The 27,158-nt window shown below is 40.6% G+C and overlaps 2 protein-coding genes across 2 annotated transcripts; one reads left to right on the top strand and one right to left on the bottom strand.

Moving 5' to 3' along the window:
- Nucleotides 1-209: 209 nt before the first annotated feature.
- Nucleotides 210-5,835, top strand: rnf181 (ring finger protein 181). Its single transcript, XM_051422998.1, has 6 exons — nucleotides 210-262; nucleotides 1,164-1,275; nucleotides 1,357-1,493; nucleotides 2,314-2,429; nucleotides 2,521-2,595; nucleotides 2,684-5,835. The coding sequence occupies exons 1-6, from the start codon at nucleotides 211-213 to the stop codon at nucleotides 2,741-2,743; spliced, it is 552 nt and encodes a 183-aa protein (XP_051278958.1). The 5' UTR covers nucleotide 210; the 3' UTR covers nucleotides 2,744-5,835.
- Nucleotides 5,722-22,280, bottom strand: LOC127376269 (transmembrane protein 150A-like). The gene is made up of 8 exons (XM_051422994.1): nucleotides 22,176-22,280; nucleotides 15,794-16,070; nucleotides 14,783-14,830; nucleotides 14,598-14,684; nucleotides 14,054-14,121; nucleotides 11,609-11,736; nucleotides 11,335-11,512; nucleotides 5,722-8,898 (listed from the first exon to the last, which is right to left on the bottom strand). Exons 2-8 carry the CDS (start codon nucleotides 15,856-15,858, stop codon nucleotides 8,597-8,599), a joined length of 876 nt encoding a protein of 291 aa, XP_051278954.1. The 5' UTR covers nucleotides 15,859-16,070; nucleotides 22,176-22,280; the 3' UTR covers nucleotides 5,722-8,596.
- Between the last annotated feature and the right edge of the window lie 4,878 nt (nucleotides 22,281-27,158).

The raw sequence follows: 27,158 nt of genomic DNA, 5'->3' as shown, positions 1-27,158 counted from the left end.
ATTAAAAAAATGTTGTAAAAAAAAAAACTAATGTGTTGACAGATCTATGTTATCCTGGTAGTGTGTTTAATTATTGATCCGATCATATATCGATTGACAATCAGCTGTGGTGTTATCCGGTCAGTACTCGTCTCCCACCAGCAGGCGGCAGTACTGCTGAAGAAACGGGGAGCGAGTCCCTGCTGTGATTGGTCGAAGTACCACGTGACAATGATCGTCATACCCGGAAGAATGACATATTTGTTTGCTGCTAACATTTCAGGTGAGTCGAGCTAACGAAGAGTTTGTGTTTGTTTGTTTGTTTGTGTTTGTTTGTGTTTGTCTGTGTTTGTCTGTGATTGTCTGTGTGTCTTTATAGAAACCACAGAAGGGTCGAGCTCCTGTTCGAGTCCCGCTGGAGCCGTTTGTGTTTATTATTCACTGTAAACTGTAAACAACAACAACAACAACAACAACATCGTGTTTGTTTGTTTATCTCAGTTTAACTTTCACTTAAAGTTTATCAAACATTAATTTATCTGAGAACTTCTAAAGAAACACTTAGAAACACATTAAATACATCTGTTGTCTCTGATTGTATAAATACTGACAAATATAATGTTTATTTACATTGTTTATTTACATTAACGTTTATTTACATTAATGTTTATTTACATTAACGTTTATTTACATTAATGTTTATTTACATTAATGTTTATTTACATTAACGTTTATAAAAACAAACATTAACATAGTTTAATTATCTGTTAAAGGTTAATTATAAACTGAATTTCAAGGAAAAAACTTCACTGAATATTTCTTTAAATCCACTAATAATAAATACTATTAATAATAATAATAATAATAAATAAAATTAAAATTAAAAAATTATTTAAAATATTATATTATAATAATAAAAAAAAAAAAATAAATTAATAATAATAATAATAATAATAAATATAATTAATAATAATAATAATAAAAAAAATACTAATAATATTAATAATAATAATAATAATGATAATATAATGTAGAGAGTTTATGGCGGGGAGGAGGGAGATAAAGGAGTGTAGTAAAGTGATGGTTACTCTCCTCATCATCAGGTATAAGTTGTAATGTGACCTTTCTGTCTGTCTGCCTGTCTGTCTGCCTGCCTGTCTGTCTGCCTGCCTGTCTGTCTGAAGAGGACACAAGCGTTGGCTGGACCAAAATGGCTTCCTACTTCGAGGAGCACGACTGCGAGCCGACCAACCCCGAGGAGCAGTATCGGCAGAACGCGCTCCTGGAACTGGCCAGGTGAGGCCGAGCACACACACACTCATTGGAAGTGCTTCGTGATGTGCGGCGCTCTGATTGGCTGTCGCTCTGTGTGTGCAGGTCCTTAATGCAGGGCTTGGACTTAATGGACTCGGGGGCGTTTGATTTGTCGGACTGGGACCAGCGGCTTCCTCCTCCGGCTGCCAAGACCGCCGTCCAGACGCTCACCGTGGTCATCATCTCTCCAGAGCAAGCAGGTGACAGGGAGGGAGAGAGGGAGGGAGGGAGGGAGGGAGAGAGGGAGAGAGGGAGAGAGGGAGGGAGGGAGGGAGGGAGGGAGAGAGGGAGAGAGGGAGGGAGAGAGGGAGGGAGGGAGGGAGGGAGAGAGAGAGGGAGGGAGGGAAGGAGGGAAGGAGAACGCTAACACACAGACGGAGAGAACGTCTGTGGACCACAAACTCATACACAGAATTCATTCATCCAACCAGACTCCATTGACAGAACCGGTCATTTTCACCTTGCTGGTTCACCAGATAGAACCCAACGCTGGCTCTGGTGTAGCTTCTACTTCACAGCTTGATGCTAATAAATCCACCAGTGACAGACTCAGGTTGTTATTGTCAGTGTCTGACAGCATTATGGAAAGGATCCCTACAGAGATAGACCTTTAGTTTAACCACAAACAGCCGTAATATCACTATCACTCTCCACCAGACTCCAGAGACAAAAACACTCATTTTACCTTCAGATCATCGTAACTTAATTCAAAGTGGACAGAAACAGAATCAAACTCATTAAAAGCGTCTCTGTTAGTGTTTCCAACAATCACCAACTCTGGTTTGGTGGAAATAAATCCTTAATTCACCGACGTAGATGATAAAAACAGCAGTTTCAGTCGGCGTTACTCTCTGTATCTTTACACAGAGAACAGCTGTTTGCTGCTACATTAATGTTTTGAATCTCTTACTTTATATAACCTTTAATCTGTTGACCTGAGGAGTGATTGCAGTGATACATTGCAGACCCTTCCTGGATGAATCCCACTAGAGGAACATAATGTGGCTTTTTGCTCTGCAGACAAAGGTCTCAAGTGTCCCGTGTGTTTGCTGGAGTTCGAGGAACAAGAGTCGGTTCGAGAAATGCCTTGCAAACACCTTTTCCACTCAGGATGCATACTGCCCTGGCTGGGCAAGGTAAAGCTCACAAACTTCTCATTCAGAATTTCATTTTGCTTTCGGACTCATAACGGAGCGGCTGCCTTTTTGAATCTCTTTGCAATCGCAGACCAACTCCTGTCCGCTCTGCCGACTCGAGTTACCCACCGACAATCCGGAGTACGAGGAGTTTAAAAAAGACAAGGTGAGCGTGGGACGGTGCAGCTCATCCTCTTTACCGTGATTTCCTTATGGCGTCAGTGCCCGGCTGAATGTTATTGTCTGTCCCGCAGGAGAGAAGAAAACAGCGGGAGCACAGGCTGGAGGATCTACACGGAGCCATGTACACATGACACGACAGCGCTGCGGTACGAGTTCGTGGCTCGGTGACATTTTTACTGAAAACAATGGAAAGCCTCAGGAAGTGAATAATGCTGCGTTCACGCCATCTCACACAGAATGTTCAACCACGGGACATCACGCCGATGTCAGCCTCATGTTTGTAGTTAGAAATATCAGAAACATATCCAGAGTATGAATAAATCTATAAAGCCACCCTCACTGGCTCCTTCAAAATAAAATGATATATATATTACAAATATATAAGAATAAAAACGGCTCATTTAGGCTTCTTTTTATCTTATTTAACCACGAGACTGTTTTAGAATAAAGCGTTCTTCTCCTGTTAGAGCTGTTGGTAACACTTTATATTACGTTACATATTCACCATTAACTCCTTACTTATTAGTATTAGTAGCATATTGACTCTTATTAGTCATTAAGAAGCTTTTATTAATGCTGTATTCTGCATTAAGACTTTTCCCTCAGTAACCTCTGTCCTCTTCTGGTGGAGTCCGCCCTGTTGAACCATCATGTTTCACACTCACACAGCCCGTTCCCATTCCCAGGTTAAATACAGGTGCGAGCAGTGTTCAGTTACAATCTGAAACCACTAGATTATTACGTCTGTTCTTAACGAAACACAAGTGAGGCTGCGTTCACACTGCAGACTCAGTGTTCACATCTGGTTTTATTTGACGGGTCACAGTCCTGAAGTGTCGATCTACAGTAACATAAAAGTAAAAAGAGTTCACACTGAAGTCACGTTGCAAAGAATCAGACCTGAATGTGATGTGGACCACGTTTGAAGGCGGACCAGAGTTCTGAGTCACATCTGAACCAAAGTCTGCAGAGTGAACCCGCGACCTAAATGACTCAGAATACGTTCCTTATTCTAAAGTGAGATCCTGCTCATAACTTAAAGACCTTTTAAAGTTTAAATGTTTCAAATGATAAAAGCTTTTAATGCGTGTTGGCCCACACTGAGGACAGTATGTTAGTTATGAGCTGAGGAGGTTGTTGAGGGAAAACTCTAATAATGACTAATAATAATATCCTACTAATTCTAATGATATTATATTAATTAACAGCAGGGTTCCGATTAGATGCAGGTCTCTTATAAGCAGCTAGTTAACGGTGAATATGTGTGCCGTCATATAAAGTGTGAGCGCGTTGCTTCCATTCGTCTGACGTGGTGTGAACGCAGCATCCGCTACGGGCTCATTGGAAATAGAAAATGTTTGGATGAACGCTGTTTTCTCGCCGTCGTTGGGACGCAGCACTGAAGCATTTCAATTCAGTGTCTTTCTTTCTTTTTTATTTACATTTATTAGCTTTAAACGCACAAAAAAAAACACATCTTCTAGCCATATTTGTCTAATTAATATGAATTATATAAAGACTTTAATAATGTTTAAATCTGAGAGAATCTTAGGGTGCACTCCAGCAGCGTACTTCTAGAAAGTTTGGGTGCTCGTTAAAGACCACACGCTGGATCCTCCACTTCCCATGATGCATTTCCTTTCCTGGGAAACTCCCAGTGTAACAGCAGCTTTCTGTTATTGTGTAATCTGCCCCCCCCCTATAAAGCTCCTGTAGAGCCACAGAGGACTCCATTCAACTGTTTGCACTCGTCATGCTGGAGTTCCCCTTTAACGTCCCATGATGCCGTTTTGATGTTTGAGAGAGTATCTCTTCTCTTCTGGCTCCAGAAATCTGAACTGGTTTACCATCGACATATAAAAGATGGACGTCTCCACTTCCTCCCACTGTATAGAAATGAAGAGTATTTGCGGTTAAAGCTGCGTTAGTCTGCGCAGTGGTGCTCAGCCGTCAGTCGTGGTGTTGAAGCCCCGTTTTATAGCTTCAAATAATTAATTAAAACCAAAGTTATCTGAAAAATGAACACTTGAATAAGAGCGATTGAAAATGAATGTATTTTTATTGATCTTTGGTTTAGTTTGTCCCATCTGCTAACATGGAGGCATGACCTATACTGCAGTCAGCCACCGGGGGGCGATAGAGATGGTGTGGATTCACTTTAGGAGAGCTGTCACGTCGTCCATCCTTATATATGTTGATGGTTTCTACATTACACAAGTGACTGCTGTCTGTCTGTTAATCTGTGTGAAACCAGTTCACTGTTGGTGCACGAGTTACTCTCCAGTATATAAACTACAAATGCTCCGTTTGGACCCGCTCTGCCAAAAGTTCTATTACTGCTCGCAAATAAATCCACCTTTTATATGAACAAACACTCCATTAACCATCATTTCATTAATACTCCTCCACACTGTCTATATAACTGTATGTTATATATGAGTATGATGTCAGTTTGTTGTGTTGGACCAGAGCCCGACCGATATATCAGCCGCAATATCACAAACATATACAGCAATTTGTCCTATATAAGATCCTAAAGTAATATATATATATGTGTCACTGCATGGTTTATCCAGCAGAGTGCGCTGTGATGTACAATACAGTGACCAACAGCTCAGAGTAGAGGCCTTAGTCGTCATAGGGATCAGCATCGATGTGAACTTAAAACAATTTATTAAACTTTATTTGCGATGCGAAATCTCCGAAAACATTTACCCTGAAAATAAATGACGTTGCATGTGTGCGAATATATTTAATATTTCAGAATGCTGATCGAAACAAACGCCCCCAGTGTCCTCCAGGATGCCGCTGGCTTTTTTTTGGTATAGTTCTGATTCTGATTTCACAGCAGCTTCTTTTTAAATAATTGCGATGTTTTTAGGCTTTTTGTTAATTGTTGTGATTGCAACATCGCAACTTCCTGGAGGGACTGGTAAAGGCCTTTGGTTGATAATGCATTTGTTAAATGATTGAACATGTTAAAGAATATTTAATTTGCAGTCGTATCTGTGCGACAGCTTAAATATTCAATCTATCGGCCGTCATATCAGTCGGGCTCTACAACTCACCAAAACTTCTGCTGTTTAGAAGGAAAAAGAGACAAAACATCTAATAATTTATCATTTTTATTTCATATTTGAATATAAATCTCTGTCAAATGAAAATACCTAAATGATAGACAAATCATACATATTTACAGAATTTATAAAAGGAAACAAAATCATCTGTGTCGACTTGTTTTTGGGGATTTCTCCGACTCTTACATACTTTTCAAATCCAGGAAATGAGACTTAATACATTTTTTTCTTTATAGACGTTTGTTTCTGTGTTGTTGTTGCTAGAGTTCAAGACGTGTACAGGTCAGGCAGCCTTTTTGTAATATAGGACTCTCCCACAAACAAAGATACCATATGACAGCTCACTGAAGTGCACATTGTAACAGAAAAGGAAAGAAAAGGTTGTAAAAATCCACCTGTAATTTTGGCCTGTGGAAGATGGTGGTGTGGTGGAGATGCTGTTACAGAAGAATATCCAACCCTGATGTGAGGGCTCATACAAGCTGCCATTTGTAGTCACACCTTGTGACTTTAGTTACAGTATGGTGAAATAGGCTACAGCTGAACACAAGATTAAAAAAGAAAAGAACATGTTCCCCTGGCACAGCACGAGGGATAAGGCTAAAACAGTGCACTCACATACTCATACACCTACTGCAGACACACGGATAAACAACCAAACCTCCTGTGGATTCCACTCTTTTTTTGGCAAGATCAAGATTGCTGCAGTCCCAGAAAGAAAAAAATCATTTGCACAAAAGATGTAAAAGAAAACTGACCCGACACATGATAACACAGCTCATGTCACAGCAGATCCACCGTCCGGTCTCTGTGGATCACCGAGACAACATCGCATTAAATACTTCTCGACCTCAAAGCAACTGTGAGATGGAAATAAAATAAACATGTTGGAACTCTAGCTTTTGCCTCAGAACATCAAACCCACAAAAGATAAAAAGAGGTAGGTGATGTGACCTTTTTAAAAACGTGTATTGCTGGCATCCAGTGGTAACAGTTAGAAATGCATCAACACTACGCAGAGGGCAGAATACTGTGCGTGTTATGAAACATACTTCTCACAAAAAGACTCTGAGTGGAACTTAAACAGGGTGGCATTAGTCAGCTTTAGTTGGAGCAGTGGTAGTTTGTGGCAGTCAGGTGGTGAGCTAATTGACCCTAAAAGTCCCGCCCACTTTTGGTCTGTGCTCCGATAACAGTAGATATGCTGACCGTGATTGGAGCGCAGGGCAAAAAGGGGCGGGACTTAGGAAGGATCAATTATCACTTTTGGAGAAATTGGCAACAGGAAATCATAAAAAAACAACAACCTCTAAATATGTGACACACTTTCACTTTACAAGTCTCCAACCTGTGGTGCTGTCTGGTTGTATTGCCGTACAGACGCCAAGAGGTTTATGGCACAAAGTCAACGAGCATCATCTCCACCTGTCAGTCAAACTCCTGCGAACCTACAACTACTGAAAAGGCTTCGTAACAGAAAACTCAAATAAGGCTTCCAAGGGTCCAGCCTGGAATCGAATCAGTGTGTGGACGAGAACTGTCGCTCTGTGAGTGCGTTAGTCGGGTTATAGTTTCAACCTTCGAAAGCACCTTCGCTTCAAAATGTCTCCGTGTCACTTTTTCTTCAAACGAAACAAAAACAAGCACTGTTCAACTCCGACACACTGAAAAAGGCATTGTTCACTCCAGAGGAGCGGAAACGATCACATGATTGATGGCAATTATTGCACCGGACAGGACAGTCAATGTAATAAAACATAAAAGAAAAAGGTAGCATGAAATGTAAATTAATCATCTGTTCTTTTCACATTCAATATAGAATAAAAAGAATGATTCATTTATAAATCCAACACATAAAACTAGTAACAGCTCATTTTTCCTACGTTTAGATATTTAATGTGTCTGATTTGAGTATGAGCTTCGTATTTTCACCTGTGTGAAGGTATAAACAACAAACAGGAAGTATGCTGTTGCCATGGAGACAGTGAGTTAACTATCAGCTGTCAGTCCCTCCAGGATTTTCTGGGCTTTCTTTGGGATTATTGCGGATTTATAAAGGAATAACAAACGGTTTTGTAATTCTCTGATTTTGGATCGAACGTGAAAAGAAGGAATGATACCCGGATTTAAAATGTTACAAAGAAATCATCCGACCGTACGACTTGTGGGACGACTGACATCCAGGGAGACGAGTGATTGAGCTGCACTCGGGTCAGTGAAATGGATTATGATCTCAAGAATGATACACGTGTACACACACTATGTTTAAAAATACCATCAAAATTTGCATTAAAATCATCTGTGCGACCGGATCAACGTGTCGGGTGAGGAGAATGATTTGTTGCCGATCGTTTGACAGATAATTTATGCTTTGATTGAATAAAAAGGCCATAAAAACATACATAACTGTTAACTAGTCACTTCTCAAACATTCAATATTTTCTACTTACTACGCGAACTCAAACGGTAATTGTTATTCTCTCATTCAAAAAGTGTGCCGTGCAGAGATAAGCGAAAAGGCCAAAAACAGGTGGGCCATCAAAGCATCGGGAGTTCATGAAGGAGTGTGTGTGTGTGTGGGGGGGGGGAGGAGGAAAAACATTGTGGGCACAGTTATAGAAAAAAACAACCGGAATATAAAAACTCTGTTTGGGAAACAACATACTCAAGTGAAGAAATCGACCGCCATCTTGGAAAACATTCATGGCTCCAGTCTTTAAACCGGCCCCTCCCTCCGCTACAGGGACCAGGACCGCAGTGGCGTCTCGGACCAACGCTGGGGAAGAAATAAAAGATAGTACAGACGGGATAACCTGTTGGTTCGACGGTTAAAGATATCACAACTTCCTCTGTCGTCTCGCCTTCCTGTGGGAGCCCACGATGCACCTCTGCAGGGGCGTGTCAGAGCTACAACATGGCTATGCTCTCGGGGGTACAGTTGAGATGTGTGGACGTGCTGCTTCCCCCGGGGGACTTGAGGCCTTTGGTCGCTCCGCCCAGCGTCGAGCCCCGGGCCCTGGGGCCCATGATGACCCCCGAGCCGAGGTGGTGGCTCTGCTGCAGCCCCGCCATCAAGGTCTCGCTGGTGACGGTGCCGAACTCGTAGGTGAAGGTGCCGTAGAAGACCAGGATGTCCACCGTGAAGACCCACTCGCAGATGGCGGCGGCGTGCTGCAGGACGAAGCTCTCGTGGATGAAGAAGATGCCGCCTGGGAGGAGGAAGACGTTGAGGAGGACAAACATCTCGGAGACAAACAGCTCATAAATATATAGCACAAGATGTCCCAGCCCCTGTTGTTAAGTGGTTCTTGGTTCTAGACCAGCCCGGTGTTGGTGCCACGCTGGAACCAGTCAAGAGCCGGTTCTCTGGGTGTCACAAAGAACTGGCTCGAGATCAGGAACCGGCTCCGAATAGTTTAATTGATGTATAATAAAAACTAAAACCAGGAGTGAAAAGAAAGAAAACAAACTGAAACAATACTGTGTACTTACAGAACTAAACTAAAAATATACAGGAAATGTCTTTGTTGTCAACACAACATGACTGAGTCTATTTTTAACCCCCATAGGAAACTAAACTGAACAGAAAACAGAAACTAAATAGAAACCAGCCCTCAAACTGCCCTTCACTGAATCTAGAGTGAATCAAACATCATGAGCCTGAATCAAATCCACGACATCCTGAGAGGAGATAAACGACCTCATGGTGCCAGATGAGAATTCATAATGTGATCAGAGTTCAATCAGCAGCTCCATTAACAGTAAACTGTGATATTTTATAGATATTTCAGATTTTATTCAATAACAATAGCGATAAAGAACAGCTGATAAACTGTACAATGAACAGTGAACTCATTAACTGCAGGAAGGAACGAGTGAATTTTGATCAGAGATGAGTTTTCCTGATATTTTTAGGAACTTTTTATACAATTTTCTGTCTGTATTGTGTATTTTTATGATTTTTAACAATCAAACCGACTTAATATTCTTCTTTTTTGACAGATTCAGTGTTTCCTTCTCATTGTTCTTCAGCTCTTTGGTTGTTTTCTACTGCAGGACTATTATTCACAGAGCCTTCAGTCTCTGATAAACAAACTGGATTTGTGTCTTCAAAGTTCAGATCTTACATAATAATCTTTAAAAATAACTGTTTCATTAAGTTTTCTTCACAGAAATGAATGAGTTAAAGGCCAGCGTGACCTCGATCTATTTAGACGTATTATTTATCAGATAATGAACAGGAACCTGAATGGCTCTCGACCCTGCCGCCGAACAGACGAGGACAGAAATCAGGGATGACAGCAGCGAGTGGTGGAGGGAAAACAGTCGCCCCTAAGCTGCTTTCTAATTGGAGAATGTTAAGGAGCGGCTGTGAAGAGTTTTCTGCTGATTACGGAACAGTCGGCTCAGCTGTCCGGTTCCTAACTGAGAGGCAGGCAGGGGGGCGCTGAAACTGAGCCCAGACAGATGTTATCGTGGTCTGGCTGTCCTGTCTCAGAGCTGAAGGACAAACTTCTTGACCCGTGCACAAGTGTCTCAGCGCTCGTGGAGTGAAAAGCAAAACAAACTCGACTCGCCAGTGTTTTATCAGCACGCCGCCGGCTGGTCGACCTTCAAACTCTACAACCTGTTCCTTTGTTTGGAACCACAACACAGCCTGATCAGTCTGGTTTTTAAGAGACAAACTCATATCGACAACGTCTGTGTTTGTGTTTGTAGGTCTAATGAACGTGTGCGCGTGACATAATTTAAGATCTTGACTGGAGTTAGTAGACCCTGCTCAAGGCAGACATTTTGATTTGAGAAAGCTCAGGTGTAACTAATAATGTTAACGATGGCTCAGTGAGTCGTTACAGTGCACAGACAGTTCCTGAGCCCTCGGACTGGGAGACAGCCTTCATTCTAGGGTTTTGGTGACTTTCATTTTATTTCTGTCTGCTTTGAATTACGTTACAATGTTATCCTGATATGATACGTAAAATGAGTGTTTGTGTCTCTGGAGTCTGGTGGAGAGTGATAGTGATATTACGGCTGTTTGTGGTTAAACTAAAGGTCTATCTCTGTAGGGATCCTTTCCATAATGCTGTCAGACACTGACAATAACAACCTGAGTCTGTCAGCAGAAACAACTACTGTTAGTGGAACAAACAACAACTACTGTTAGTGGAACAAACAACAACAACTACTGTTAGTGGATGAACTTTGACAGGTGCATTTGTTTTAAATTACAGCCCATCGCGCAACTATTTTCTCATCTAAATCAGTGAATTAAGGATTTATTTTGACCAAACCAGAGTTGGTGATTGTTGGAGACCCTAACAAAGATGGTTTGGAGAGTTTTATTGAACTTCTATCCAGTCTGAAGTATCTGCTAGGTTTAATTACTGGTTTTATCAATGGAGTCTGGTTGACTGTAGTGTGGCTCTCACATTTTGGTGTCAAGGACCCCCAAACTGATACACATGAAGCCCCGCACTCCAAACCGAGAACTGGTGCTCTACTACAACATATATATAACCTTTAAAACTGACAGCATGGCCCGTACAATCAGCAGTTTCTGCTTATATAATGGTAGTACAAACCCTTTCATTCTAAAAACCTTAGCATACAGTACATAACTCACACACAGGTGAGTTAAAGGATACTGAGGACGAGGGACACCATTGCTCCCAGTGCCAGAGCCACTCTGAAATGGGCCATCCAGTAGTCGAGGGCGGTCACAGCCACCCGGTAGGTGAGTACACACTGCAGGCACACAAACAGCAGCCCCGCTGGGAACGCCACACCGGCGCCCACGTAGTGTAGAGATTTGGCATGATCGACCTGACAAACAGAGCGGTGCAGTTAGTCTGCAGTTGGTCTGAGGTCCAGAACAGATGGTCACCAAAATCTGAATTAAATGCATTCATGTGAGTTTACCTGGAAGTTTCCCACCATGACCAGACCCACCGCGTTGGTGCAGCCGGAGACCAAAGCGCTGGTGTTGACCCAACATCGGTGGCAGTGTTCGATCACCTGGGCGTAACGCAGAAGGCACACCATCACCACTGCAGGACACACGGGGGAGGAAGACGATGGTGACACATTAACACTGCATCCATAACACACAATATATAATGTACAAAATGGGAAATGCATAGTCAACCTGGTCTCATGTAGAGCTGCTACAGAGAGCCCTCTAGTGGTGAAGCTGTGTATGTTAGGTATCTATCCCGATCAATCGATCAATATGTGCCTGCTTCAGTACAGACTAACCTCACTAACCTACAGTGTGTGGTCAGAGGGAACTCAAATACCTTTAGAGAAACATATGGGACACTTATTTTAAGGGATCAGGCCGAAGTTAACGATAGAAATTGAGAAATAAAACGACATACCTCTTACCTATATATTGTTATATTATACGATGTTGTATGACCAAGGAAACCCAACAGTAATCAAAGCCTTCAGTATACACATCATATTGTTTTAGCCTTTATGTGAATCTGTGGTTCGGTGGACGATCAAAAACCATCCTGGGTTAGTTCATTTATTTATTGATTTTTTGTAAATGACACATTCTAAAATACTTCTTTAAACACGGTGCTCTTGTTTGTTTGTCGTTGTAGCTGGTGTCATGTGACTGCTCTCGGACTCAACTACTGACATTCTCTGGTTTTCTTCTGTTGGGAACTATAAACCTGCAGTTTGCCGTCTGTTACAGCAGTAAAACACACAGATCAACAGCATTAAAGCCGCCCACAGAGAGGAAGTCAAAGGTGGAAGCTGAAGCAGAGAGAATGGAGAACAGAAGCAATGACAGAAACCAAAATGTAGAAATCAAAACGCAATGAAACACAAGGACTGGAAAAACTGTAGATACAGCAGGAGAGACGCAATTATGGGCAGGAGGAGGAAATTGGGGCAGAGCTGAGTGGTGATAAAACACGACAGGAGGAGGAGGAGGAGTGAAGGAGGAAGGCCGTGGAGGGTGCGTGCAAGGGGAGAGGACAGAGGGGGGGGAAGTGGCAGGAAAGCCGCATTCATTATTGATTAGCGAGCGCAGGCTATTTCAGGCCCCTCCGTGTCTCTGGGAGGGTAGCGGAGGATTAATATAACCACACAAACTGGACGGGGGAGACGTTAAACACCTTTCACCTCAGATTCACTGATTCATCGCGTCTGCGTTACAGAGCAGAATAATGCAGCAGGACTGTCACTGAAACTTAACTGTGATTTCTATAGGACACAACAACATGTTTCGACATTTTACTAAAAAAAATACAGAATATTTAATTTAAAAAATATTTTATATATATAACTGTTTGCTTTTATATATACTTTTAACACCCTGTTTTACACCATAATAGTATATGTTTGTATATGAGAGATAATCTAATGAATCTATGATTTTTAGAGGATTAATACGTTTATTTTCTGTCCTGCTGAGAAGATACCGCCCTCTTGTCTGTATTCTAATTATTATACTCCAGCCAGGAGGAAAACAGTTAACCTAGTTCTGTGTATAGTTCAATCTTCATACCAGCAATCTCACATATCAACACAACATACTTTGTTTGTTCAGTGGGTACAAAAACTGAAGTGTATCAACCTCCTGTTGTTGTTTTACGGGGAGTTATGTGCTGGAACTATTTCTCTCCGGATGCAGCGACTTCCTGGAGTCTCTCCTGGTTGCCCGGCAACCAGACAGAAACATCAGGACTCTGGGATGTCACCGCCCCCAGCAAAGAAATCCTGCAACACGTACTCCCCCCCCCGCTCCCCTGTTAAAACCACATTTTTAATAGTGAGCTTTGGAGGCTCCAGTAGGGTCATTTCGTTCCATTTGAATAAAGCCAGGCTAGCTGTATCCTGTCTTTATGCTAAGCTAAGCTGTTTTTTTATATGTTGTTTTAATGATCAGTCTCAGCTGGCTGGTTGCTGTTTAACAGGGTCACACCCATAAATGTCTCAGTAACACTGAGGAAAGTATATGGCTGAAACATCTGTTTTCTTTTGCTGCTGCGCAATTAAATAAATGTTTCTTTGGCAGATTTTTATCATTTCGTTTTACTCATTTATTGTTCTGTCTCCGAAGAACGAGAGCAGCTGCTCAGCGGTGAGGGGAAAACGAGCGAGAGGTAAAACAGCTGTAATTTCACACCTAACTTCAGTGAATTAAGGGTTTATTTTAGCTCGTTTGATGACAGTAATAAGGTGATTCACAGCGGCTCCAACCAGGACTCTGACTGCTCAAAGAGCAAATAGGTATAGTTCCCAAAATGTCATACTGTTCCTTTAAATGACATGCCTGTGTGTGTGTGTGTGTGTGTGTGTGTGTGTGTGTGTGTGTGTGTGTGTGTGTGTGTGTGTGTGTGGCCTTACCCATGAAGGCTCCAACGTTGCCGATCAGGCTGAACAAACAGCTTTCAGGAGGGAAGGAGCCACATTTACTGTAGCACACGGAGACAAAAGAGCTCTCAGCATTAGAGAGCAGGAGAACGACCTTCACCTTCATACATCACTGTACACACACTTTAACATCTGTCACCATTTCCACAGAGAAACGCCGCCATGTACAGTGAGGATGTACCAGAATAAATACAGTGACATGACTACACAATGTGGGCTGTAGAGGAAAGTTAAACCGCGTCTGTGATATTCTGTGTAGATAATAAATGTAGTTGGACTTCTGTGTGCTGTAGAAAAGCCTCCTGGTGCCTTTTTACAAGAGTGCCTTTGTCCTCACATTATTTGCAGATTAAACAAATGCAATTTATGCAAAGCGTGGGTTAATGACTGTCACAGAGCCACAATATAACAAGGTGCTAATTCATGCCTCGGGGCCTTCGCTGACACAAAATGGCTTTAGTGTCGTGCAGAAACAAAGCGTTGACGTGCAGAGAGGAGGAGAGGTAGAGCAGGAGACCTGATGAGGGGGATGTCCTGGATGGTGCAGCATGTCTTGGGGAAGCCTGGTCGGGGAAGCTCCTCTGTGCACGTTACGTTGTAAGACCTGTAGCGGTGACACAGCGAGTTCAGTTCTGGGGCAGAAACAGACTGTGAGATATTTCTTTACGAGTTCCTCGGATCAATAGAGGAAGAATCACTCACCAGTTCTCCACAGGACAAACATGGTGATTCATCACAGCCATGGCATACCTGTGGAGCAAGGAACACGCTGGAATTTAAAGAGGTTCTCCACACTTTAAGATGTTCTTTGAGCTGTAAGCTGCACTCATTTTAAACTGTATACTGATGGAAACGCATTCATTCACAGGAGTTTATGATAGCTGTTGCTAACCCTCTACTCAGTATGTTTATTTTGTGGCGCAGCGGTTCAGACTTTAGACGCTGTAGAAACACCGGACTGCACACAGATACCGGAGAGTTATCCTCTCTGAGCCACGAGCTTAGCTACAAACAGCGTGAATGTGCTTCTAGTGACTATAAAAGCTCCAGAGGCCACGCCCCCTAGAATCACTGTGCTTTCAAGGTTCCCCCTCTTATTAAGTAATTATTTTCCAGGACATTTTCCAGGAGTATTTTTTGACAAAACAGGTTATATAAGCTGCAGTTTCGAGCAACCTGACTACATTCATTTGACCACCGTCCATCAGCAAGAGTTCAAATCAATTTTATTTTACAGAAAAGTAAAACTTCTAGAAAATTAAAGTGTTCCTTGCATGTATAATTAACATCACTGTGCATGTATTTATCAACCACAGCAACAAGAAATGTGATCATCATTAGGCTGGAAGATATGAGAATACAAACATTTCCAGAACAGATTTTTTCCAGGATATTTGGTCATTTTAAACAATTCCCAGATGTTTCCACGACTGGAAAACTTTTTCATATTTGCTGAGAGGGAGCGAGTAGAACTGAAGGGTGTTAGTTAAAGTTTAAAGTTAGAAATGTAACAAACACAGTTTCTAATCCCCGATGACACAAGTTGTGTTGAAGATGTCTGGGCTCGAAGGAAAAGGGTCATTCAGCAGCACAGAGAGACATCAACACGTTCCTGTTTGCAACTTCCTTCTTTAAGTTTTAATCATGTAAACAGCTTATAAAACTACGTTAACACATTATGTTTCAGTATATCTTATTGTTACTGTAACTCACACTATCCATATTCCTGTGATGGAGAAGGCAGACAGGCTGACAGGCAGGACGATCCAGGCAGTCATTGGGCTGGCAGTGAGCTGGCTTTGTCCCAAGCATGGGGTGAGAGGGGGGCTTCGGGCAGGAGTGGCGACACAACGGGAGGGACCAGGTGGGGGGTGGGTGGGGGTGCGGGGTCACTAACACACAGGGAAACACACAGGGGGGGACATGAGAGGAAAAAAGGGGGGAATGGCACAGCTCTTCTGCTCCACAGGGGCCTGCAACCAGCAGCAACCTGGAAGAAGAGGAGGAAGATGTTATTAAAGGTTATATAAACATTAATGTAACAGCTAACAGCTGTTCTCTATATAAAGCTACAGAGTCACATGCTGTCTCTCTCCCTCTGCCTGTGTTGTATCGCAGCCTCTCTGTGGTTTGTTTCCACAGCCGGTCTGCTCCGACTGAAACTGCTGTTTTTATCATCTACGTCGGTGAATTAAGGATTTATTTCCACCAAACCAGAGTTGGTGATTGTTGGAAACACTAACAGAGACGGTTTTAATGAAGCTACGATGATCTGTGAGGTTAAATGAGTGTTTTTGTCTCTGGAGTCTGGTGGAGAGTGATAGTGATATTACGGCTGTTTGTGGTTAAACTAAAGGTCTATCTCTGTAGGGATCCTTTCCATAATGCTGTCAGACACTGACAATAACAACATAAAGACATTTTCAGGAATATTTTAACATCTAACTTGATGAATTTAGGATTTTTATTGTATTTCTGTCCCATTGTTTTGGTCTGAGATGCTGGTGCTCTAGTGCGGCGTACACGTATGTTCTGTGGCTGCTTGACAGGAAGCAACTAGTGACTGTACGTCAGTGATAGGCTGTGTTTTACTGCTGTGTACATGAGGGAAGCAGTGATGGTGGAGAGGAAGAAACAGTCCAAAGAGCGGCTATCTTATCTTATCTAATTCATCTTATAGTCTCCCTTTTTCTAATGCATCCTGCAAACATTTGCTTCTTCAAAAACGTTGAAACTGACTGAAAAATTTAAAATAAAAGTAAGAAGATAACAGACAAGAGATATGAGGCTGTTTACGGAAGTTGAGGGTTATATTTTCAGTTTCATTTTTACAAAGAAAAGGGAGTGTGCATTGTGTTATAGTTGATACTGTACATCAGAAATAAAAACTACTCTTAATTTGATAAAGAAAATACATTTTGTAGTTTTGTTTTCAGGTCATATTCTGTCTTCAGTCTCATATTGTGAATTTTATTGAATTGTGAGTTGAGTGAATCTCTATACAGTGCTGCTCAAACGTTTGTTGCTGAGTCTACCTAACGTGGAACGAGAGAGCTCAAATTATTGGGAGGAATTAAAAGTTTTCCCACACAGATGTTACTACAGTCTTCCCGAGGTCCTCTGACATTTACTTTGCTGCACGATGTGGTAAAAACATCATATTGTGATTATTTACACAGATAAAAACATTCCTGTTTTAGTATTTGTAGGCCAGGGTGTCTTTTCTGCTCTACAGTACGTCATTATAATGCTGTGGTTCATTGTGAAACCTTTGTTATATTTCAAAGTTTCACTTTTACAAAGAAAAGGAAATATGGATTATTTTTCTAGTTTATACTCAGAAATAAAAATGTCTCTTAATTTGATAAAGAAAAGAAAATGTATTTTGTAGTTTTTTGACTGAGAAATAAAGAGATTGTTCCTTTGTGATAAGATCCTATTGTGGATGCAGGATTGTGAGTTGTATTGTTACATCCTCATATATCTGCTCTGCTCTCGTACGTTGCACTAAATGTGTCTAATAAAGAAAGCAAACTGTTGAACTGGTGTCATCATGGTGGAAAAGGTCATTTATTAAACAAACTGGAACATTAGTGTCTTCCTGGGTGTTGTTACTCTCTCTCTCTCTGTTGAACATTAATGGAAACAAAGTGTTTATAAAGACACACTGAGGCGTTCACTGGAAATCCGTCTGATACTCTCTCTACAATGTGACCACGTCTGTCATGTTTCATGGTGACTTTTCAAAACTCAAGAGCTTCTCCGGAGGAGGAACGTGAGGCTGTAAACGCTCCTGTCGGGGGGGGGGAGCAGCGTGGCCTTGTGAGCTCAAGGTCAGCGAGGAACAACAGCGGCCGGATCATTTTACACAGTGCACAGTCACAGTGCGTCCTCGGCTCAGAGGGAGTATACAGTGAGCTCAGATCAACGCCTCCTGGACTAATCCAAATGAAAAGCAGCTCTTGTTCCTACAGAAAGGTCAAGCTCACACACAAGACAGTGATACAGTGATTTAACAGTTTTTATACAACTTTTATAAAAGATCTCTCTCGTGTGATTGTAGATGCACACTGTTAAAGACCGACAGTAATAGCAACCAATCATTAACTGACACTGTATTCATGTGACGCCACAAACTTCTTTAAAAACTTTCACCACTTCCTGTTCGTCTCCTGTTATCCTGTTTCAACTCTCCACAGGAGCACATTTAAATTATTAGAGCGACAACAATTAGCCAATTATTAAAGTTCAGCGTTTGAAGATGTCAGCGTGGGCTCTGGGAGTTCGTGGTGGGCATTTTTACACCATTTCCTCACATTGTCCTGAACAATGACAAAGGTTACTGTAATGTATTGTAAGTAAAAGTCCCATTTAGAAATGTTGGTTAGTCAGATATACTGCGATACTGTAATCTAGAGACTCTACCCATTGTTTAAAGCCAGGGTGTCAAACTCAGTTCAGTTCACATACAGTTCAATGTGATCCCGAGGGGGCCGTACCACTAAAATAACCTATAAATAACATTCAGATCGTATCCCTTTCTTTTAGCGTAAAGAAGTAGAAGTACCTTTTGACATCCTTCACTACTCAAACTATTAATGAGACGATGAACAGACGGAGATTTCTTCAGAGCAATTTCAATAATAAGTCTGTTTGTCCACATTCAGTCTGCTGATCCACAGTCAGTATTTTATTTCTGTGGATAAATCAGGAATATTTCTGCATTTTATTGAAAAAGTGGAATTAAAGACAGCACAACACTTTGCAAAGTCCTCCAGAGTGCTGATCGGACCCCTTGGTGGGCCAGTTCTGAGCCGTATGTTGGTTTACAACCTGACCGCTCACCGGCACTGTGCTTCCAATGTTTACTGGGCTTGCACCAGAAAGCCAAAGACAATGTGAACATCTTCCTCTCCCCTCAGGTCTTTTCAGACGGGGAGCGATTGATGCTGTTTGAGAGTTTGCTGAACTGTTTTTAAAAGCGATATCTGGACGTTAACAGGAGGGATTTCATCCTATGAAGCATGACTGTGCCAATTTAGCTAACTTTAGCGGTCAACAATAGTGCACAGAAGCTGTTTCCATGGTTACCTGGCGTTTAGATTACGCCGCGAATCTGAGCGAGTACGCAGGCGGAGAGTCGCTCCCCGTCTGAAAAGACCTTCACACTTTAAAATGGAAGTTATAAAAATCTAATTTATTCCCATTTCTACCAACTGCTCCTACTTCTTATATTTAATGTCCTCTTCTGTTTCCAAACTTAATGAGTGAACTCACCAATAGGCTGCGCTGATTGGACGATTCACAGCGGGTGTCGTATTGTAAACAATACAATATTTTATGATTAAGTTATCTTTGGCTTCTGTTTACAACTTAAACTCAGGTTTTAATCAGGGCTGCACGATATGGTAATCACGTGATATGAGTCGGGATTAGTGCGAATGATTATCTCTGCATCACACATTTTATTTTTACTGAAGGAAACAATTAAAATCATGATAATGTGACATTTGTTGGAAGAAAACACACTTACATAATGTGATTTCAATAAGATTTTGATTAATTATTCAACCCAAGTTTAATTTTTTTTTAGATCTAATACAATATTGTGTTTTAATGATAAATTCAGAGGCTACTTCCAGTCTGGCTAAACTCCACAAAAGATCACATTTTAGATCAAAAAGATTATGATATCACTTCTCCCGTTACCCCAGCGTTTAACATTTGTAGTGTGTATGAATGCCTGTTGTTTTGTGTATTATTTATATATATTTTTATATTATATTAATATTTTTATTTATATAAATATACCACCATTGGACCACAAGAAACTACATTTCATTCCCGTATCCGCTGTACAAGTTGAAGTGGAAATAACAATAAAAAACGATCGCGATCGGATATTTCCTGACTCGTAGGTAGAGATTGTTTTTAAAAGGAAGGATCTGGTGTAATTAAAGGTTGGGGTAAAACCGACAGAATGCCTATTATTATTTACCCCCCCCATACTCTAGGAGACAATGACTCACCGACCCCAATGACCACCTCCCATCTGCCCTGTGAGCTCCTCCATCTGCGTGGCCGTCATTAAACACACACACTGAGTCACGGCGAGTATTTGCTCTCAACGTCTCATCTGACAGCTTTTATGAATCAGTTTGTGTTTGGAGTTTAACAGCTGGATGACCCCCCCCGATACATCTGACGGGGTATTTACAGGTCGCTCTGCTTCTCCTGACAAAATAAAACCTTCAGCCAAGAGAAAAGGATCCTCTGACTTTAACTTCCATCCAGAACCTGTCAAGAAGTCAGTGAGTAGAGATTAATGTCTACAGCCAGTCATCAACGTTACAGGACCGCTCCACTTTCTCCTTCCAGCTGTGTTTTTAATATATTCCCTTTGTTTAAACTGTGTTCTTCTTTTCTCATTTCCATAAACAAACACTGAGATTTGCATGAAGGCTCGCAGCTTTTGTTTCAGACGTCCACGCAGTCTTCCTGCACTCAGCGTTCAGCAGCGGCCGTTTCCTGTAACGGAGCGAAGGCCCGAACGCTCACTGAAAGGTTGTTTTAGTGCTCACACTGGAGAGTGGACCGACCACAGCCTGCAGGTAAGATCAGCCAGTCTCCTGACCCTGACGCCCCCCCAAAGAGCAGGGAGTGGAGGTAGGGCCGAGCTGCTGGGGGACATTTTAAGAGATGTTCCCTTCTGGGCTACCGTATTTCATTTATATCTTTTAAAATAACCAAGAGTTCGTCTTTATTGGTTTTAGGTAAAATAACTTGGCATGAAATTCACATTCGGGGCTAAATAACCAACAGAAAACTACTTCTGTTCTTTATATATCCAGGTTCAACTTTAACGTTGACACATCTTCGTGCCCAGAGTTTTTATTTGGCCGCATGAAAACTATTTATTATCCAATAACAGTAAAAACCCTCTCAGCTGCTCGTTGTGGCGTTTTAAAGAAACTTTACGCTTTAAAAAAACGACCCCGTTTTACCTGCCTTGCTCTCAAACTCATCACAAACACACAGTTGGAGTTTCTCCCACATCCTCTAATGGAGTGACTCTCAACCTGGGGTCAGGGGACCCACAGGGGTCCTTGAGGGGTTCCAGGTGGTCCCCAGAAAAATATTTTCTTTCTACTTTTTCTTTTTGGGATCATGTGACGGACGCCAGTGACGGACGCTCTTCCTGTGGGTTTGGCTACAACTCTTACGCTGTCTTGCTATTTTCTCGCATGTGTTTCACTATTTTTTTACCCTGATTGTGCAACTGAGTAGCTAGATTTACTCGCCCTATATATTATTATATTATTATTATTATTATTATATTAATAAAAGACAACCTCACAGTGAACTATAGAAGCTCATTTCCACAAAATGTGACCAAAAAAGATTCTGTAATCACTATAATGACATATGTCCTCATTATAATGACTTTGCGATACTAAACCAATATTTTAATAAAGTTTCTCTTTATAATAACTTAAATAATCCTTATTTTCCCTCTCATATTGGCACTAAAGGGCTTCCATAGTGAACCAGCCACATAAACACATAAAATACAAACTTATCACAAATCAAACAGCAGATAAAAAGATGAAAGTTAACAAACACACACACATTATAACCTGTTATAACATTAATATTTAATATCTTTAAAGGCTGTCAGAGGCAGTTTAAAGGCAGGATACAGTGTGTTAGTGGGGGGGGGCCACAGCAGCCCCAACCCCCCCCCCCACCAGCAGCCATACAGAGGAAACACACTGTTCCTCATAACCACCATAATAATTATATTTAATAAATACATCCACCCTCCGACCCCCCACAGTCGAGTACAGCAGCCCGACAAACGGAGCCCGACGCCGGTGAGTTGAGCAGCCTGTAGCCGTTAGCCGCTGTTAGCTCCCCAACCCAGCTAGCCCGTTAGCTTCACTTCACCACTTGTCTTCACTTGACACTTTCCCGCGTCTTGATTTCCGCTAACCTAAAAGCGATAAGCTTCCCTAACGAGAGACCGTTACCGGAGCCGAAACCCCCCGACCCCACCGGGGACAGACAGCGGACATAAAGAGAGGGGACAGCTTACCTTCAACCCGCTGAGCCCACCAGACCTCAACAACCTTGGTTCCCTTTAAAAACACCGATCCTGAGCACACGGTGCTAACGGCGCAGACAGCATCCGGCTGGGCTTTTCAAAATAAGACAACTGGGTTAGTTTATTATGAGGATGTTGGTTTTTTTTTTTTTTTTTTTTTTTGTTAAGGAAATTACACAAACAATATTTATTTCTTTTTACATTAATATGAGTGTATGGTTATAGAAGGTGCTCTGCAGTGCTAGTTCAATATAAATGTATTCACACAAACTCAGAAAGTAGATCCGTTGGGAGGATAATAATAAATACCTGCGGAATAAATCACTTTATATGTCAGATTAATTCACATTAACAGGTTCTGTGTGTGTTCAGTGCAGTTTGTCTTTATATGATTGTTTTTCCAGGTAAATGTGGCGCTTTTATTTTCGCACAAGCTCATGATCTCTGGTCTTATTGTAACTTTAACTTGACGCAGCAGAGCTCAGTGTGTTCAGGCCCTGACTGCTCTGTGTCTGTGTCTGTACTTATTAATGAGCACTTTGATTTAAATCTGATAGGAGGTGATGTACACAAACAATACACTTTCTCTTTTAAAAAAATATGTGTTAAAAAATAATGCTTTTTATTGTTCTTTCATATTTTGTTTCATCTCTACATTTTGATTGTTTGAATCTATATTTTGTTTTATTTGGTGTATTTATGCTTTTATAAGCTCTCTTTGCACATATTGTATTGTATGGTACTCGCTGTGGTTGTCAGAACTTTTTCTACTAGTCAGTTAAAGGATATTAGTACTGTAGAGTTTTATTCCGTATTTTACTCTATAAACAAAAGTTTTTACCAACAAAAACACTGTTTTGTCACACAAACAGTGTTTTTTTGTAATATTAAAATAAATTCCATATAAATTCCTTCAAAAGTCTGTATAAATAATGTTTTTGCTACAAGATATAATGGTAGTTTACTGTTAAAGAAACTATATTTAACCTATTTACAGTCTTTCACTGTCATGGTTTTTACATTTTTCACTGTAGTGCTGTATTTTATTTGTCTAAAATCATGTTGGCACCAAAATTAAAATTCGTGGGTGATAAATAACTTGTAAAGACTTTAAAATCACTTCTTGTATTGTGTTTCGATGTCAGGCCTTTCTCACAGCAGATATTTGGACTGATCGTAACAGGAGACAGGTGCACAGGTGTAATTAGTAACAGTAATTATAACAGCTGCCCAATCAGAGCTGCTGTTTGACTTCAGCTGATGTCACAGAAAACAAATGAAGACTTAGATGGAATATGAAAAGCAATATACCAATTTATTCTGCATTATAATATTCAGTTCTTATTACATCATTTAAATATCAAACTCTGTGTGTTTGGAACATTTGTAAAGGACTACATTTCTGGACTGTTTTTGGACTTGTTAAAGCCAGCAGGGTTATAGCACTATAGGAAGAGTGTGACAGTGAGGGAGCTTTCAGTCTGCAGACTTTACATCACTGAGAGCGAGTGGAAAGACTTTGTTACATAAATATAAATAAATATGGAAATATTGGCTTCTGAAAGGAGTAAACATGCATATGGAAATGTTTCTATCTGATATTGGTGCAAGCTGTGTATGTTTATCTGATGGGATGTTATAACATAAGATGTTTATCCAGGTTCAACAGTATTAGAAATATGTATTACACAGTACAGTGACTGTGATAGCACCACCTGCTGGAGAGAGCAGGCACTGCACTCTATGTGACACATTCACCAAACCTTGATTCTTTATTCTTCTATTAGAGCTCAATCAGCTTCCTCAGAGTGGTCGCTGGTCTTCCTGTGGTCCACACAAAGGTAAGCAATCCCTTATTGATTCCCGTAGGGAAATTCATTCAATGTATTTGACCTGTAAGTACCAGGACAGTGGTCAGCAGCCTTGGTCAAGGGCACTGACTACAGATATGAACTTAACATACATGTTTGGATGGTGGGGGATACAGGAGGAAAAACATACAAATTCCACACAGAAAGTCCCCAGCTGGGATTCAAACCCAGGACCTTCTTGTTGTGAGACAACAGTGTAATCAAACAATTAACAATAACAATAAAAATCAAACAATATCAATGCAAAAAATGCAAATAAATGCAAAAAAAACTAAAAAAAAATAAGTGAACTGATTCCATATCTGCAACAATAAACATCTGCAATAAAAACAAAACCAAAATAGTCACAAATACAACATCAAAAACATAAATAAAAACAACCTAAAAGGTTCTTAAACTGAAAAAACATCTATTTAAGAAAATGTTTGATCTGTCTAGTTTGGAGAGGAGAACAAAGTATCTATAAAGAACAGTTCTCATCATACAGTTTGTCTGTTATAGTTTCCCACTAAAGAAGAGTGGTTTATTATTCCAGACGACACTTTGCATGCAAACACAAGTCTAGATTTTAATTTGGCTTCCACAGTTAGCCGAGATAATCCTTCACCTCACACACATCAGCACAGAACTCATCTGGCTGCTCCGTTCTGTGTCATCTGAAGCTTTATAAAACCTGAAAATGAACAATTCAACCAAAACTCAGATAAGCCAAACTTGCCACAGTACATTTAAATTTATTTCATTTACAAAAAGCGTCAGGTGAATCTTATTATATTCACAATGACTCACACTGAGCTCACAGAAACAACTCCTCTGTTAATTAATGCTGCAGAACCAATGAATCCCATCACGGACTCGGTGTGTCACCACTGACATTCAGGACAGAAAGGTGTTTAACATCTTTAGTCACTGTCAACCACTCAACTCCAGGCTTTAGCATTAGTGTGTCCATCACTTCCACTTATATTTTATAGGATTCATTGATTCCTGTTGGTGGCATAAGAACATTTTCCCCTCGAGGTGCAGTATTTGAATCTGCTTTAATTCTCAAACTGATTGTAACTGTTGATCTAATTTATAATTATGATCAGCTGAAAGGGAGGAAAACTTCAGATTATACCCGATTGTATGTGGTTGTATGTGGTCAAATAAGTGTAAATTGGGACATTACATGAGTGTAAACTGTGGATAAAACCAAAAACCTGAGGATGTCTGATTGTAATCACATCAGCAGAGGTCAGGTAAAGCAAGAGCATTTTCTGTTACTCAACAATAAGTGTTTTTGATTTCCCCGCTGTAAATAACAACACGTAGGTGTAAAGAATGTATACGACAGGAGGTTTTATGAACCTACATGAGGGATTATAACCTTCATTCTTGTTTTTTCTAAGCAGCTTTAAAGAGACTTTACTGAATGTGATCCGTAAATCTTCCGGACAATAGTGATAACAGGAAACCGTGCACGGGGAGAGCAGATGATATTAATCCCAGTGAAATGCCGGTATAGAGATATCCATTAATACTTTGTTTTACTATCCTGTTACTGGGTCGATAAGGAGAAAATATCTAAATATAAACGTACCTCTTTCTCCTGCATAGTAATAACTGCAGTAGCAGTAAATAGAGGCAACACTGATTATCTTGGTCCACCTGTTTGTACTGTTGATGTTTGACTTTATGACTTTCAAGTAAAAAAGGAAAAACATCCCAAAACCAAAACGTCCTGCTGTTACAGACGAAGTTATTACTAAATTAAATGCACCTCCCTGCTATCTTTTAATTCACTTTATGACTCCTTTGACCCACTATGGGTAATATTTAATTATATTTTAACACCGGGGTCTCAAACTCAAATTAGCTTGAGTCTGGTAAGCCAGAAATGTCCTGTGAGCCAATAGTTTGAGATCCCTGTTTTAGGGAGTTACAGCATCTCTCAGTTATTAGAATAATGATAAAATATAAATTGAAGATAAATATATAAATAAATATGAAGGCATATAATGCACACGGCAACCATACCCAGCAGAGGAAGTACAAATACTTTACTGTGTTTAAAAGGTCCAGTGTGTCACAATTAGGAGCATCTATTGTTAGAAATGGAATATAATATTCATAAGTATGTTTTCATTAGTGTAATTAAAATAGAAATCATTGTGCTTTCATCGCCTTAGAATGAGTCGCCTTCCTTCGAGCTGCCAACAAATCCTACACACTGGACCTTTAAGTAGTTTTTCAGGCCTCCTTCAATCCAGCATTTATTTTACTGACAACTATTTTCTTTTAGCTCCTATATTTTTACACACATATCAACTTTCTACTTCTTACATTTTAAAAACAGACTCATTTTTAGTTTTATTGCATTTCAGGTTTTTGCATCTTTGCGCTCCTTCCCAACAACAATACTTTTACACAAATATCTGCTTCTACTGTGGGTGCTTTTGCCACCTTTGACAGCCAATAAATGAAAAAATATTGTATTGTAATATTTAGTTTTGTGGTATTTTATTGACTTTTCTGTTCAAACTCCACAAGACAGCAGTGTTGTACACATAAACTAATTTGCAGACCTCACAATATATCACCTTGCTTACTGTATCGATATATATTAAAATATATTAAATCACGACCCCTGTATTGTGGTATGCATCATATCGCCAGTTTATTGCCCTAACTGACAGTCCAGCAGCCTAAAGACAGATTCACTCCTAGAGTACATGTATGGTCTGGGACAGTGGTTCCCAACTGTTTTCCTGGAGGGACCCCTTTTCTATTTCATATTCCTTGTTTAGGGAACTTTTTACACAATTCTCTGTCTGTATTATGTATTTTTATCATTTTTAACAATCATACAGACTTTCTGACAAATTCACTGTTTTCTTCTCCTTGACACTGAGATATAGACCACCCGCTGTATATTTTTGAAGTTTTCTATTGTTCCTTAAAATCAAGAAGGCCTTGCAACCCCCCATGAATCTTTGGGAAACCACTGGTCTGGGGAACAAAAGACTTTAGACTTAAGACTGATGAGAAGGACAGAGACAGTGTCAGTTACACATCAATATCTAAAGTTTGCCAACATTAGCTGCATACCAGAAGAGACTGA

Source organism: Dicentrarchus labrax, unplaced genomic scaffold, assembly GCF_905237075.1.
Source record: "Dicentrarchus labrax unplaced genomic scaffold, dlabrax2021, whole genome shotgun sequence".
Classification (NCBI taxonomy): Eukaryota; Metazoa; Chordata; class Actinopteri; family Moronidae; genus Dicentrarchus; species Dicentrarchus labrax.
Note: the sequence above shows the minus strand (reverse complement) of the source record. Positions and strands in the feature narration are given on the sequence as shown.